Raw genomic sequence first — 15,181 nt, 5'->3', positions numbered from 1 at the left:
AACACAACGTGTTATTTTAAGTTAACGAATTATTGTTATATTATTTGGTAGGAAAGATGCATTCCCCCGTTGTAGTGATGTAAAGAGAACCTCGCCCAACCCCAACATTGAAGCTTAAACATAAAAGTAGTGTGTGTGTGGGGGGGGGGGGGGGGGGGGGCGATTATTTTATAGTTGAAAGCCACAGTAATGTGTGTGTAGAGGGTTTATAGCGAAAACAGAATCATGCGAAAAGGTCCCATGTGAAGACGAAATCAAACTGGACAAAATGGAACATAGCATCAGCTGCATTGACTGATAATAATATTCATGACACCAAAATACATGGTTAAAAGTAAACAGAACCAAAACTTAAAAAGTGTAGGCCTATGGCTAAAACAGTACCACAATCATTACTGTATGACATTACACATTTTCAATAATACATACATATATGTATACTCTTCAAAAAAAGAAACGCAAAAGGGTACAAATGGGTTATAACTCCGATTTTATGTTTCCTACCGGTTCATGCTTTGTGAATATAAGGTCATTGCATGTCCCAAACACATTCCCACGGTTACATTCGATAAAACGCAGCTACTGTACAATAAAGTTCCAAAATGTGAATATTCGCAAAAACGCAGCCACGTGCAAACCATGTCACCACTGCACGTGCGTTGCCTGCACGTGCAACATGAACACCGACAGTATAAAAGTGCAGGGTGTTCGCTTGCCTGGCCTCTGTATCTGGCCGACAGTTGACAATCCAGGACATGCCACGTCTCAGTGAACCGCAGAGAAACAATGCCATCGGCCGACTAGACGCAGGTGAATCCAGAACGGCCGTTGCCAGGGCATTCCATGTGTCCCCAAAGCACCATCTCCAGACTGTGGGGACCGTTACCAGCAACATGGATCAACACGTGACCTCCCTAGAAACCGGTCGACCACGGGTCACTACCCCCGGGCAGGACCGCTACATCCGGGTACGCCACCTTCGGGAACGATTGACTACTGCCACCTCCACAGCCGCAGCAATACCAGGTTTGTGCAGGATATCCGACCAGACCGTACGGAACCGCCTACGTGAGGTAGGAATTCGTGCCAGACGTCCAGTTCGAGGTGTCATCTTAACACCACAACACCGTCGACTCCGACTGCAGTGGTGCCAGATTCATCGACAATGGCCTCAACTGCGATGGAGACAGGTGTGGTTCAGTGACGAGTCCCGATTTCTGCTCCGACGTCATGATGGAAGATGTCGCGTGTATAGGCGTCGTGGTGAACGTTATGCGGCAAACTGCGTGCAGGAAGTGGACAGATTCAGCGGGGGTAGTGTCATGGTGTGGGCAGCCATCTCACACACTGGCAGAACTGACCTGGTCCACGTGCAGGGCAACCTGAATGCACAGGGCTACATTGACCAGATCCTCCGGCCACACATCGTTCCAGTTATGGCCAACGCCAACGCAGTGTTCCAACATGACAACGCCAGGCCTCACACAGCACGTCTCACAACGGCTTTCCTACAGAACAACAACATTAATGTCCTTCCTTGGCCATCGATATCACCGGATTTGAACCCAATTGAGCATCTATGGGACGAGTTGGACCGACGCCTCCGACAGCGACAACCACAGCCCCAGACCCTGCCCGAGCTGGCAGCAGCCTTGCAGGCCGAGTGGGCCACCATCCCCCGGGACGTCATCCGTACTCTGGTTGCTTCAATGGGCAGGCGGTGCCAGGCAGTTGTCAACACACGCGGAGGCCACACCCGGTATTGACTCCAGATGACCTTGACCTTGGTGGTGTGTCCTATCACTTACTCACAATGGACTAGAGTGAATTGTGAACAATCCTGCAACATTTGGTAATTATCGGACACCATTCAATAATTAAATCAATTCTCCAAATGTTACGACAATGTGGTTTTGCGTTTCTTCTTTTGAAGAGTATATCTTCAATTAAAAAACCCTATACCGGCGTCGTGGTAGGCCATCAGTCTACAGGCTGGTAGGTACTGGGTTTAGGTCCCCGTCGAGGCATGGGATTTTTTACCCAGATACCGACTCCAAACCCTGAGTGAGTGCTCCGCAAGGCTCAGTGGGTAGGTGTAAACCACTTGCACCGACCAGTGATCCATAACTGGTTTGAACAACAAAGGCCATGGTTTGTGCTATCCTGCCTGTGGGAAGCGCAAATAAAACTTAAAAGATCCCTTGCTGCTAATCGGAAGAGTAGCCCATGTAGTGGCGACAGCGGGTTTCCTCTCAAAATCTGTGTGGTCCTTAACCATATGTCTGACGCCATATAACCATAAACAAAATGTGTTGAGTGCGTCATTAAATAAAACATTTCTTTCTTTCAATAAAACCCCCAGCTATATTATTATTATTAATAATTTATTACTTTGTTTTATTGTTATGTCCATCAAGTGAAGATAGAAGTAATAGCATCTAGGTAGAAGTCGGAGAAATGCTGAAAATCGTATTCTGGTTGTCATTACAACAAACATTTGGTTTTTTACCTGCACAGTTCAAAGGCAGGGCTCAATTAAACCGGCCTGTTGGGGACCAAAGTCCTGATTGGGCAACTTAAATATTAACAAATAATGGCTTAAGTCGCCCCAAAATATATGAGCCACTATTAATAATTGTATGACATATTTATTCCATATTAAAGTCCTGCTCATGGTTCACAAAACTGAACATATTGGCTTACTGTAATTTGCCAACATTCATTATCTTATAAACATTGATGTTGTAGACTGGATGTAGTTAGGTGTAGTCTTGATAAAACAAAGATTCCCTGATCCAGTTCGTAACCATTTGGAACATCACGGCCGAATACGCGATCAAATCGGAAATTCCCGAATGCCATCTTAGATTTTGTTTTGGGGTGTACACAGTGTTCAAGATTAACGGTATCTCGATATCCTGGGGATACCAGATTTTTATTTTGGATATCAGACTGAGTTTTTATTTTTATTTGAAATTATAAAGTCGTTATTTGCCAGTGAAGTTAAGTAACAGTATTTTTCAAGCTCGTACCCTGTCTAATGCTATGTCGTAACAATATCATCCCCAACTCGTACTCAGTCTAATGTCACACTGGAGCAATAGAGGTGCAGCAAAAGAATGGGAACCGCTAAATTGCTGTTGTTTTTGTTGGATGTTTCTACCCTTCAAATATTATTTAAGATATTGATTCCACGTCTGCAAAAAATTTATACAGGTAGATTTATCATTAGTAATGCTGAGAACACTTGTAGATTACTGCTAAATACTAATTTATGTCAGTATTACACCAAAATGGATGAAGCAAATCTGTTTGCCGATTTCGTTCGATTGTGAATTCTGCGATTTCGATTATGATATATGTGTAGCAATAGGCAGGGAACAAGATCAGTGTCGTCCAAGTTTATTACAATATTATTTATGAATTTCATTTAAGTGGGATACTAAATTCTCAGGTGGGATACCAGATTTTGAAATGTTAGTATCCAACTGGGATACTGTCCAAAACTTTTAATCTCGAACACTGTGTACAGTACAGTACAGTACTGTTTTATTTTTGTTTAAATCATGTTTTAGTTGGCGTTTTTGATGGCCAGTTAATTTGGTGCCTTTTGAATTAACTACTGAAATGAATGGTTACCATTTTTTTGGTAAAATCATGACCATGATGCCATAGGCAGGCTCAAAATTGCCGTCAGACTGTTTCACCCCTGACAATTCTTTTAAAAATTGCTGTATTCTCGCAACAAATTCTTAAGTTCGAGCCCCGGAGTGCATATAAAAGATCCCTTGTTGCATTAGAAAAACTGGAACAGGTTTTCTCTGATGACTTCTTGTCAGAATTACAAATGTTTGATGTCCAATAGCTGATGATTAATTAATCAGAGTTCTCTAGTGGTGTCATTAAACAAAAACAAACTAACTGCAGTGGTGATCAATATACACATCTGTATTAGCTATATAAAATAATATTTACATGATTTTGTTACTCAGTGCAGCATCCACAGTGTGCTATACATGTAATTATTAATGTAGGCTTTCTGAAAAACAAAGTTTATACCAATAAAAATATCAAGGTTTCAAGTCTTTTAATTCCTGCTCCTAATAGTCCTATATTCTGAACGTTTGGCTAACTTTGGAGAAGTGAAATAAACAAAAACAATGAATATAAAATTAAAATTTTCTGCTTTCACTTTTTACATTAGGAAGTACAGCGACTTCAGGAGGAACATGCCCTCAACTACAAAACTTTGAAACAGAAGATTATCTCAACAGAGTAAGTAACTGCTTGTGTATACATATTGTTTTTTTCTAATATGTACATGTGTGTTTGCCTTGTACAGAAATGTTTTGCTAACAACACTTTGGTTCACGGTATATAACCATATGCCCATTTTAATGATGTGTGAATGTATTTTTTTTATTATACTAAGTGAAAGAGATACATCAATGTCACCTTCCCATCAAGTGAAGGTACATTCAGGAGGGCTGAATTTTACATGTATTTATACGTCTTCACTAGGTTATAAGCTTTCATATTCGTACATGTATTTATATGTCTTCACTTGTATAACAATTGTTTCCGGTACCGTGTCTGTAAGGGGCAAGATGTAGCCCAGTGGTAAAGCGCCTGCCAGATGCACGGTCGGTGTGGGATTGATCCCCGTCGGTGGGCCCATTGGGCTATTTTTCATTCCAGCCAGTGCACCACGACTGGTATATCAAAGGCTGTGGTATGTGCTACCCTGTCTGTGGGATGGTGCATATAAAAGATCCCTTGCTGCTAATCTAAAAGAGTAGCCCATGAAGTGGTGATAGAGGGTTTCCTCTCTCCATATCTGTATGGTCCTTAACCATATGTCCGACGCCATATAACCATAAATAAAAATTAAAATGTGTTGAGTGCGTCGATAAATAAAAAATTTCCTTCCTTCCATGTCTGTAAAATCACAGAACCAAAATTTCGTTTCTTATGATTATTATATCGAGTACGACTATTCAACGAAAATAACATATAATTTTCTGATATCATACTACCGAAGAGTGTGTTTGACACAATCACAAGACCCGATATGGATTGTTGTGTTAACCAAACTTCTCAGTGTTCCAGTTCAGGTAAACCTAAATCAGAGTTCCAACATGTGCTCAAAAGTCAAATTACACATTTGAACCAAAATCACTGCCATTAATTATTTAAGTGTATCTCTTAAATATAGGGGTCAAGAACTAGTATTTAAATTCAAATATAATTTTATAAAAAAATATTTAACCTCCTGACTACTGTGCATGTGCTTGAGTACTGAAGGTGGCAATCGAATAGGCCCCACTATTTTCTGTGGTTTCCTTATGGGAGGAAATAACATAGGCCTAAACTATTATTTTTATTTGGCTGTCAAAATCACAACAGCATGCTTGTAATGGAGAGGGTGTGTGTAAAATAAAATATATATTGAGTTTGAAAATGTGTCTCTTTGCGCAGATTTTTGCAATAATTTAAATTAAAAGTATAAAAAATGGGTTCCCATGACTTGTGTTCATGGAACCTAAAACAGTTTCTGATTGGTTCCCATGATCACAAGGCATGGAACTGAAAAATTATTTCCCATGAAATTTGAAATCCTATGGCCTGTGTATGTTAATATGTTAATACACACCCAGCCCCTATGTTGGCTCCAAATTTAACAGATAAATCAACCTCCACTGAGGGGGATTTGAGCTATGAACCCTCTGCATGAGAGCCCAGCACTCTTATCAACTGAGCTAATAGGGAAATTCTCTATAGCTGTACTGCCAGTAGGAGCACTTGGTACTGTGTTGCTATTGACAATAACTACTTAAAAAAAAAAAAATGTATATATATATATACTTTTGAATATATATTTTACATACATGTATATATGTTTTAATTGTTTTCAGCCTTCTTATTCGGAAGTATCAGACGAAGTGTGAAGATATCCTTTCCAAGGTTTATTTACTTACGATGTATTTTAATTTACTGTATAATACTTTATTTTCGCGTGGAATTTATTTTTGTGTTTTTTGCATGTGAATGAAATTCGTGAAAACATATTCCACGCGAAAATAAACTTTTTATAAAGGCCAAAAAAAAAATGTAGTCTCGTTCAACTATACCACATTAGTTTCCCATGTACGAGGCTAGTAATAACAAAGCGGTGCTCCCTCCTGTCACGGAACAAACTACAAAACACAAAAAGTTTTATGCTGTTTTCCTTCGCATGTGCTAGTGATCAGTTCATCGGACAGAGTCTACACGTGTTCAACGACGGAAGTATCATCTTGTATCCATCCCTCCCTCCCTCCCTCCCTCCCTCTCTCTCTCTATCTATCTCTCTCTCCCTCCCTCCCCCCTCCCTCCCTCTCCCCTCTCTCTCTTCCTCCTCTACTCCCCCTCCCCCTCCCGCTCCCTCTCTTTCTCCCCTGTCTCTCTCACCGTCTGTCTCTCTCTCAACTGTACAATATCCATTGTTGTTGTGATATTGTTCTAGGATAGGGTGCTAGAATCCAACAACAGGGTGTGGAGTCCTTGGAGCTAGAACACTGATCATTAATTGTGATAATATAATTAAAATATATATGGAGCATTTTATTTTTAGGTATTAATGATATATGAATTTCATTTCTGTATATGTTTATCCACTGTATGAAAAAGAATAATAAGTAAAATATTTTATTACATCTGTTGTACTCTTCCTTGACACTTAACACAATATGATGCGCAGAACAAGAGATTGGAAGAAATATCAAGAAAGCTTGAAAAGGCTGAAAGGTAAATTAATTTTTTTTTGTTTTTTGTTTTTCTGCCACAAGTTACAACTGTAGTGTTTTCCCTAGCTTCCCCTGCCTCAATAGTCTAGTACCATCTTGCCTAAATCAGCACCATGCTGCCCTGAGATTAAACAAACCTTTTTCAGTAATTAATTCTAAAATTGCCTTTATAAAACACCAAAAAAGGTATTATTATGTAATAAAATATGCCTTTTATATCTTTTGCCATTCATTTATTAAAGCAAGCACATAAATTACATTAATGTTTATTTCAATAAATTTTTGTCTATTTTTAATGAAATACAAGTGCCCCGAAAATGATGAAAATGGCCCAAAAGTGTTTGGTCTATCCATGTTTGACAGAGTTATGGCCCTTATCATAGAGGCCCAGAAGGGGACATGTATTGCTTTAGCCTCGATGGTGTCATGGTTAGGCCATCGGACATAAGGCTGGTAGGTAAAGGGCTCGCAGCCTGGTACTGGCTCCCACCCAGAGCGAGTTTTAATGACTCAATGGGTAGGTGTAAGACCACTACACCCTCTTCTTGAACCTTAATTGGATATAAGCACGAAAATAAGTTGAAATAAAAATGTATTGCTTTAGCGGTGCTCTCAAAATGCTTGTTACTGTGATATATATGTTACAGTCAATGTGTAAAACCAGGCAATCTGATCTGTAAAATAACTGATTCACTCAGGCAATCTGTATATTGCCTAAATATTTCAGGCAATATACACATTGCCTGACTTTTCAAGGTAATTTCTAGACACATTGCCTGAAATGAAAGATCCATCATTCATTGACAGCAATTGTTATAAAGGTAAACACAACTAGTGACAAAATGCAATATTATTTAATTCAGATAATTGATAATTAATCACAAGATGCACATCATTAAAACAATTTGAATATTTTTGCTACAGATTTGAGATAAATACATTAAAACATACATCATTAAAACAATTTAAATATTTTTGCTACGGATTTGAGATAAATGCATTAAAACATACATCACGATTCACATACATCATTAAAACATTTACAAACTAGCACTTCTACACATTTATTTATTTAGACAGGTCAGACTGGAGTGGCATCTGCTATTGCACTTTACACCTGCCTTGTAGCACTTGCAGCGGTTTGATGAGCATCGTTTGCCACTAATAGCACAATTACATTTTGCGTAGCCCTGACCTCCAACCAATGACTCGTCTTTCACTGCATGTCTGAGTCCCACCGCAATGTCGGTACACATGCTACTTAAAGTATATAACTTTTGGTTACATAAATCAAACTGGTTCCTGCTGTATCGTCGTCCTGCTTGAACTGCAAAACCACCGAGAGAAAAATTGTGTCATCCATTAACCAAAAAACCTGTTTTATTAACATATTATTAATAGTACTAATTGTGGCATAGTGGTGAACTATTTTTGTTGTGTATGTAAAAGTAATAATATGCACAAAGTACAGAGTAAAATTAATTTTAAAGTGGTTCATTTGAAAGTAATACTATACGGTGATAACATACATAGTGTGCCATATAGTGACGAACAGTGTGAACATACCGTATATCTTCGCCTGTAAGTCGATCTAGGCTATAAGTCGAGTCCCTAATTTCAAGCCCTGAAAACTTATTTTTTTATTGACCCGTTTATAAGTCGACCCATGAAAAACAACTTATAAATATTGAAGTATTTCTTATTTTCAGCACATAAGAACAATAATATACAATATTTGAACAAAAGAAAATTATTTTACAAACTTCAGTTTTCACGTTTTGTACATCGCAATCAAACTACATAGCATCAAAACGAAACATTCCCTTAGTAGATAGTGAAAGCTGTTTGACTGTCACCGTATAGCACTGTACAGCATGGTTTTGTGCACAGACAATAACTTTATTTATAAACACTGACAACAGATAACTATGATAAAACTGAAAGTATCAGTTAATCACATGTTTTTCCGCCATATTAATACATGTAAGGAGGACAACTCTGGAAAGTACACTGGTTTTGTACCAAATGATGTATGTCCCTATTGCTCTAGTGAACTGTAGAGATCAGTCTAATCTGTTTTAAGGGAAAGCTCAGTAATATTCATGAAGTTAATCACCGACAAAACATTGTTTGAACAACCATTAATGCCAGTGACCAGATTTCAAAATAAACTCAGGCAACAGGTAGTTAGTACTGTTTACATTTTTGCTATTAGTGATGACTGTTATTTTAACTAAGTGGACTGTTGTCTTGGCATGTGAGAGATCGCACGCCTTTTTGCATAACCAAAACCGTTCTAATGCCAAAAAAAAGGTTATACAAAATAAATGTCAAATTAACATATTTGAGTATAAATACAGGGCAAACTTCAACAATAAAACTTGTAAAATAATCCCCAAAACGGTAATATTTTTGGGTGAAATTTTTTTACCCTCTTATAAGTCGACCCCCCGAGTTATAAAATAATTTTTGGGTGAAAAAAAATCGACTTATAGGCGAAGATATACGGTACCTGACAAGGATTCAGGAAAAACAATCTATTTTAAGGTAATTAACAGTTACGATTATTCTTTCAAAGTATAGAATTAACAGATTAAGACAGTGTGAGATTGAAAGCAATATTTTGAATCTTAATTACTTTGATGTCAAGTTTTCGTCAGTGTTTTGTTTTTGGAGAATGTCTTTGTGGAGATTTTTATTTGAAATAAATTACATAATTTTAACTAATATTGCATTTTGTCACTAGGTGTGTTTACCTTTACAACAATTGCTGTCAATGAATGGTGGATCTTTCATTTCAGGCAATGTGTCTAGAAATTACCTTGAGTGAATCAGTTACTTTATAGATTGCCTGAAATTTTCAGGCATTCTACAGATTGTCTGGTTTTACACATTGACTGTAACATATATACTTATGATTATTGTTGATATAATATAACAATATTATTGTTTCAGAGATTCCGAGATGTTAACTCACCAGCTGAGTTTGAGTCTTGAAGAAACCGAGCCACTGAAGAAAGCCAAGGCTGACCTAGAGAGTGTGGTCCATGAGAAAAACACCGACATAGAACATCTACAAGACCGGCTGCGGGCATCCGAGGTGCTTCACTAATAGTGTCTGGAAATGGTCCTTTTGTACATGGAGGGGTGGGGGGGGATTTAGCTCAGTCGGTTGAGGTGCTTGCATCACAGGATCAAACTACCTCGGTGGATCCATTCAGCTGATTGGTTATTTTTTCTATCGTTCCAACCAGTGCACCACAACTGGACAAAGGCCATGGTATGTGCTATCCTGTCTGTGGGAAAGTGCATATAAAAGATCCTTTGCTGCATTAGAAAAAATGTAGTGGGTTTCCTCTAATGACTACGAGTCAGAATTACCAAATGTCTGACATGCAATAGTCAATGATTCATTAATCAATGTGCTCCAGTGGTGTTGTTAAAGAAAACAAACTTCTTTTTGTAGATAGTTTTTCTTGAGTTAAAGTTTTGTTTTGTTCAACGACACCACTGGGGCAAATTGATTTATTACTTGTTAGCTATTGGATGTCAAACATTTGGTAATTCCGAAATATAGTCTTAAAGGAAACCTGCTTAATTTTTCCATTAGTAGCAAGGGATCTTTTACATGCACCATCCCACAGATAGGATAGCACATATCACAGGCTTTGATATACCAATCGTGGTGCACAGGATGGAAATAGAAATAGCTCAATGGGGCCCAGCGACAGGAATCGATACTAGACTGACTCCCTCAGTGGACATGTTCCTTTCATAACTAGTGTTCAATAACTTGTATGACAGATTTCCTCTGTTATCCTATAACTTACCCATGATATCCATGTCATAAACCCATGTATTAATTTCAGTATATTAACCCAGTTAATAATGGTATGCAAATTTGCAAGGTCTCTAGGTAATGTATTGTGTAACGTAAAGCGTAACGTTTTCAAAGATTTAGTTAAAATGCGCGACGTCAAACTAATTTGTGCTAATCGTAATGATGTCATATTACCGATGGTGGCGACTTTTGTACTGTGATTTAGTAAAACCTGAATTAAAATGTTATTTTAGAAGTGTTATAGGATAGATAGAATTCACTACTCATGTTTTTTAATATGTAAAATATTAACCTCGATAAATACTGATTAACATAGACTCGGTTGATATTTTCCATATTAAAAAATACATGTGACGAATCCTCTATTTACGCTCTAAACCAAGTGTCAAAACATTCAATTAACTGTCATTTAAACCTGGAATTAACACAGTTTTAAAAGCAGTTTACATCCAATAATAAATGACTGTAATTTCAGAGCTTGTGTCGGCAGTATCAAGCATTTCGGAAGAATTCTTTGGATTTTGATTCTGAGAGGAAAGCTATAGGCAAGAAACTTCAGCAGCTGGAATCAAGGTGAGATTGAAACAAACTCAGAAAAAACAGTTTATATGTGCTTATATATAGTACATTTTATTCAGTTTCATATCTGGGTCCATATTTTTGAAGCTATACTACAAATCGTAAAACCATTGGCTATGACTCATGTTGCAGTGACGTTTTCCAGAACTCACGATTTTTAATAAATATCATACATAATATATCTGAAATTGTTATGGGAGCTATCCTTAATTTGTAGCTATTGTCACATGTTCCTGTCTGTATAGTGTATGCATTTCTGGTCGCCCTAATATTTGTAGTAACTACATACACTGATGGAGAGAAATAAGGGAAGGCATAAATCGAAACAGAAAATATTGACTACAACCAAAACCCTCATCCACAGTATCTGAAAGCTCTCCGTGTTACTGGCAGTCAATCCGTCAACACTAGGGCTTCTAGAATTTGTATAAAGTCCACTAGTCATTGGAACAGTGATTTAAAAAATTGACTAGCCACGATAAAAAAAATTGACTAGCTAATAAAATTTTACTAAATAATAGTAATAACGGCATCGAAATAAGCATGGTGTCTGGTAACCCATTTACAGGTTACCACAAAATATAGCCTGGTAAACCTATAGGTTGCCACATTGGTACAAGAAATTTATCTAGTGGGTGCTGCTTAAACACAGATTGCTGAAATTGCTTGCAATTGCACAAGTGCACACGAACATCTGTGCAATTTCGTATGAGAAAATGAAATGTGGAAGTAAATTCATCTAGTGGACGTTGCTTAAACGCGGATGACTTTAATTGCTTGCAATTGCACATGTGCATGCGAACATCGATGCAATTCCTTACGAGAAAATGAAATGCAAAAGTCTGGAATGCATTGCCTGGTTTAAGTTTGGAAATCAAAATTTGTGTCGAGAATGAAACACCGTTCTCGACTTTTCTTACATGTGGTAACCTCCCAGTAACCTGAATGACTGTTCTCGACTTATTTTGATGCCTGTAATAATCAGATATGTCATCTAAAGAGGGAGATAGAGCTTAATGGTAAGGGCACGGTATTCATATTTACAAAATAGACTTAACTGCAATATTTGACAAAAACAATTTTACTAGCCGTTGGGCATGGCAATAGTAATTTACTAGCCCGGCATTGAATATCACTAGCACTGCAACACTGACTTACATCTTTGTATTTCATGACAGGCATAATTACTCTAGTAGTGAATTAAAGTCGGTCATCAGGGCCCCATATTACATAGCTACCTTAGAAGTGCAATTAAGGTGATCTTAGCAGTAAGATAGCTTCATAAAACTGGGCCCTGGGGCCCAATTCACTAATATCTGGGCCCTGGTGCCTTACAGAGAGGATGCTGTCAGCTAAGAGAGCTCTTGCTAAAACGGATGCTTTGTTGTCTATCTTTGCGATCTCGCAGTGCAGTGCTAAAACTTACAGAGAGGATGCGTTGTGTGCAAGCCTAAGAGAGCTTTGTGATCTCGCAGTGCTAAAAGACTTACAGAGAGGATGCTTTGTTGTCTAGCAGAGCCTAAGAGAGCTTTGTGATCTCGCAGTGCAGTGCTAAGACTTACAGAGAGGATGCTTTGTTGTCTAGCAGAGCCTAAGAGAGCTTTGCGATCTCGCAGTGCAGTGTTGTCTAGCAGAGCTTATCTCGCAGTGCAGTGCTAAGACTTACAGAGAGGATGCTTTGTTGTCTAGCAGAGCCTAAGAGAGCTTTGCGATCTCGCAGTGCAGTGCTAAAACTTACAGAGAGGATGCTTTGTTGTCTAGCAGAGCCTAAGAGAGCTTTGTCTCGCAGTGCAGTGCTAAAACTACAGAGAGCTTTTGTTGTCTAAGAGCCTAAGGAGCTTTGTGATCCGCAGTGCAGTCTAAAACTGAGAGGATTTTGTTTCTATCAGAGCCTAAGAGAGCTTTATGAATTAGGCCCCTGGTCTTGTTTTTTATCAGTATAGTTCAGTATTAATTTTTGCCGTGTAAGTAGATTTCACTGTTTATTTTATTTTACAAACTCGGGATATTCTCTTTAACTGATTTTTATTTTTTAAATGGAGAACAAAAACCTTAGATATTATTTCCTCTAATATATTCAATACTGAATTTATTCTTTTCAGAATGTAAATTCTTATTCTGCATTAGATTTTTTTTTAAAGTTAAATGAATTTGATAAACAGCAGGGCTTCTAGATTATGGTAGCAGGCAAACAGGCAATTTTTAATCAGTTGAAGATTAAATACTAATATAAATTTCACTTAATTAAAAAAAAATGTGTTTGTTTTTCAGCAACAAGAAGCTAGAACATACAGTAACCAATCAGAAAAGTAAGTTTATTTAAGAACGGATTATGTGTTAGAATGTATTTTTAGGTTTTTAACTTTTACAAGTCTAACTAAAATGTATAAAATTATAATGAATGAATGTTTAATGGTTTTAGTATTTATTATAACGGGTGCAACATGTTCAGTAATCGGTTTTTTAATCGGTTTTGTTTCTCTGTCCTATGACCGGTACATCAGAGGCCAAAGTATATTGCCTTGTACATGTATGTGAAAATTCATAAAAAATATTTCTTGTTGCTTATTTTGAAGGAGTAGCCTATGTGGCGTAAGTGGGTTTCTTCCCTTGGTCACTCACGACCAAATGTAAAAATAACCACAAGTTAGATACCAAATTCAGGTAGCAGAAGATTAAAATGTGCTCATTTCCTTTCATTATAGTTTATTTACAGTTTATTTACAGTTTCTTTTGTTTAACAACAAGGGCGGGTTGTAGCCCAGTGGTAAAGCGTACACCTGATAGGTAGTCGGTTTGGGATCGATCCTGTCAGTGGGCCCATTGGGCTATTTCTTGTTCCAGTTAGTGCACCACGACTGATATATCAAAGGCTGTGGTATGTGCTATCCTGTCTCTGATGATGCATATGAAAGATCCCTTGCTACTAATCGAGAAATGTAGTTTCCTCTCTAAGGCTGTCAGAATAATCAAATGGTGGACATCCAATAGCTGGGGCGGGGCGTAGCCCAGTGGTAAAGTGCTCGCTTGATGCATGGTGGGTTTGGGATTGATCCCCGTCAGTGAGCCCATTGGGCTATTTCTCGGACTGGTACATCACATCTGTGGTATGTGCTATCCTGTCTATGGGATGATGCATATAAAAGATCCCTTGCTGCTAATCAAAAAGACTAGCCCATGAAGTGGAGACAGTGGGTTTCCTCCCTCAGTATCTGTGTGGTCCTTAACCATATGTCCGACGCCATATAACCGTAAATAAAATGTGTAAAGGGCGTAGTTAAATAAACCATTTCCTTTCCTTTCCAATAGCCGATACTCTAGTGGTGTTGTTGAAAGAAAACACATTTTTATTGTTTTGTTTTGTAGGCTCTAACATGATTGTACATGATTGTACATGCTGTCCTGTCTGTGAGAGAGTGCATATAAAAATACTTTAAAAATTGAAAATAATTAGCTTAACCCATCTATGATTCTAGTCTGTCGATATTCTCTTGTTGCAAATGCTTGGACTGGTCCAAATGGTGTCAAGTGACTTGAAAAACAGATGTGCATAACTCCATGTACCTTAGTTCTGTACTTATGTATACAGTAATTGGAAAAGCATATCCATCTTTCAGCTATGTTAAGGACCCTCCTCCTCAGTGTGTACACTATCAGTGTATACTGACTGTGCACCACACTTTGGTGCAGTGTAATCATCTGAAGCCGATAAGAAATGATATATTTGGCAACAGAAATGTTTTGGAATCTTTTAAATTCCCCCTAGAATTAATTTTAACGTTTTTAAAACACTCTGATTTCTATACAAATTTTTTAAATATACTTACCTTGATATTTGTATTGTATTGCACTTTTCCACACAGCTCTTTACACTGTGGTTTTATACAATTGTATAAATAATATTTCCATGTACTTACCTTTTATACTCAATAGCCGATGTTTACTTTTGTGCTGGGGTGTCGTTAAACATTCATTC

The 15,181-nt window shown here is 37.8% G+C and overlaps 1 protein-coding gene across 1 annotated transcript in view; it reads left to right on the top strand.

Annotated features, from left to right (window-relative positions):
- Positions 1-6,730: 6,730 nt before the first annotated feature.
- The window catches only part of LOC121370728 (TNF receptor-associated factor family protein DDB_G0272098-like), a 39,885-nt gene continuing 31,434 nt past the window's right edge, over positions 6,731-15,181 (top strand). The window contains exons 1-4 of the mRNA XM_041496158.1: positions 6,731-6,786; positions 9,741-9,885; positions 11,102-11,199; positions 13,477-13,514. Coding sequence (XP_041352092.1) covers positions 9,751-9,885; positions 11,102-11,199; positions 13,477-13,514 — 271 coding nt within the window. The 5' untranslated portion in view covers positions 6,731-6,786; positions 9,741-9,750. The remainder of the gene's footprint in view (positions 6,787-9,740; positions 9,886-11,101; positions 11,200-13,476; positions 13,515-15,181) is intronic.

The sequence above is a fragment of the Gigantopelta aegis genome, chromosome 1 (genome assembly GCF_016097555.1).
Source record: "Gigantopelta aegis isolate Gae_Host chromosome 1, Gae_host_genome, whole genome shotgun sequence".
In the NCBI taxonomy this organism is placed as follows: Eukaryota; Metazoa; Mollusca; class Gastropoda; order Neomphalida; family Peltospiridae; genus Gigantopelta; species Gigantopelta aegis.
The sequence above is the reverse complement of the archived record's forward strand: the minus strand, read 5'-3'. Positions and strand labels throughout refer to the sequence as shown.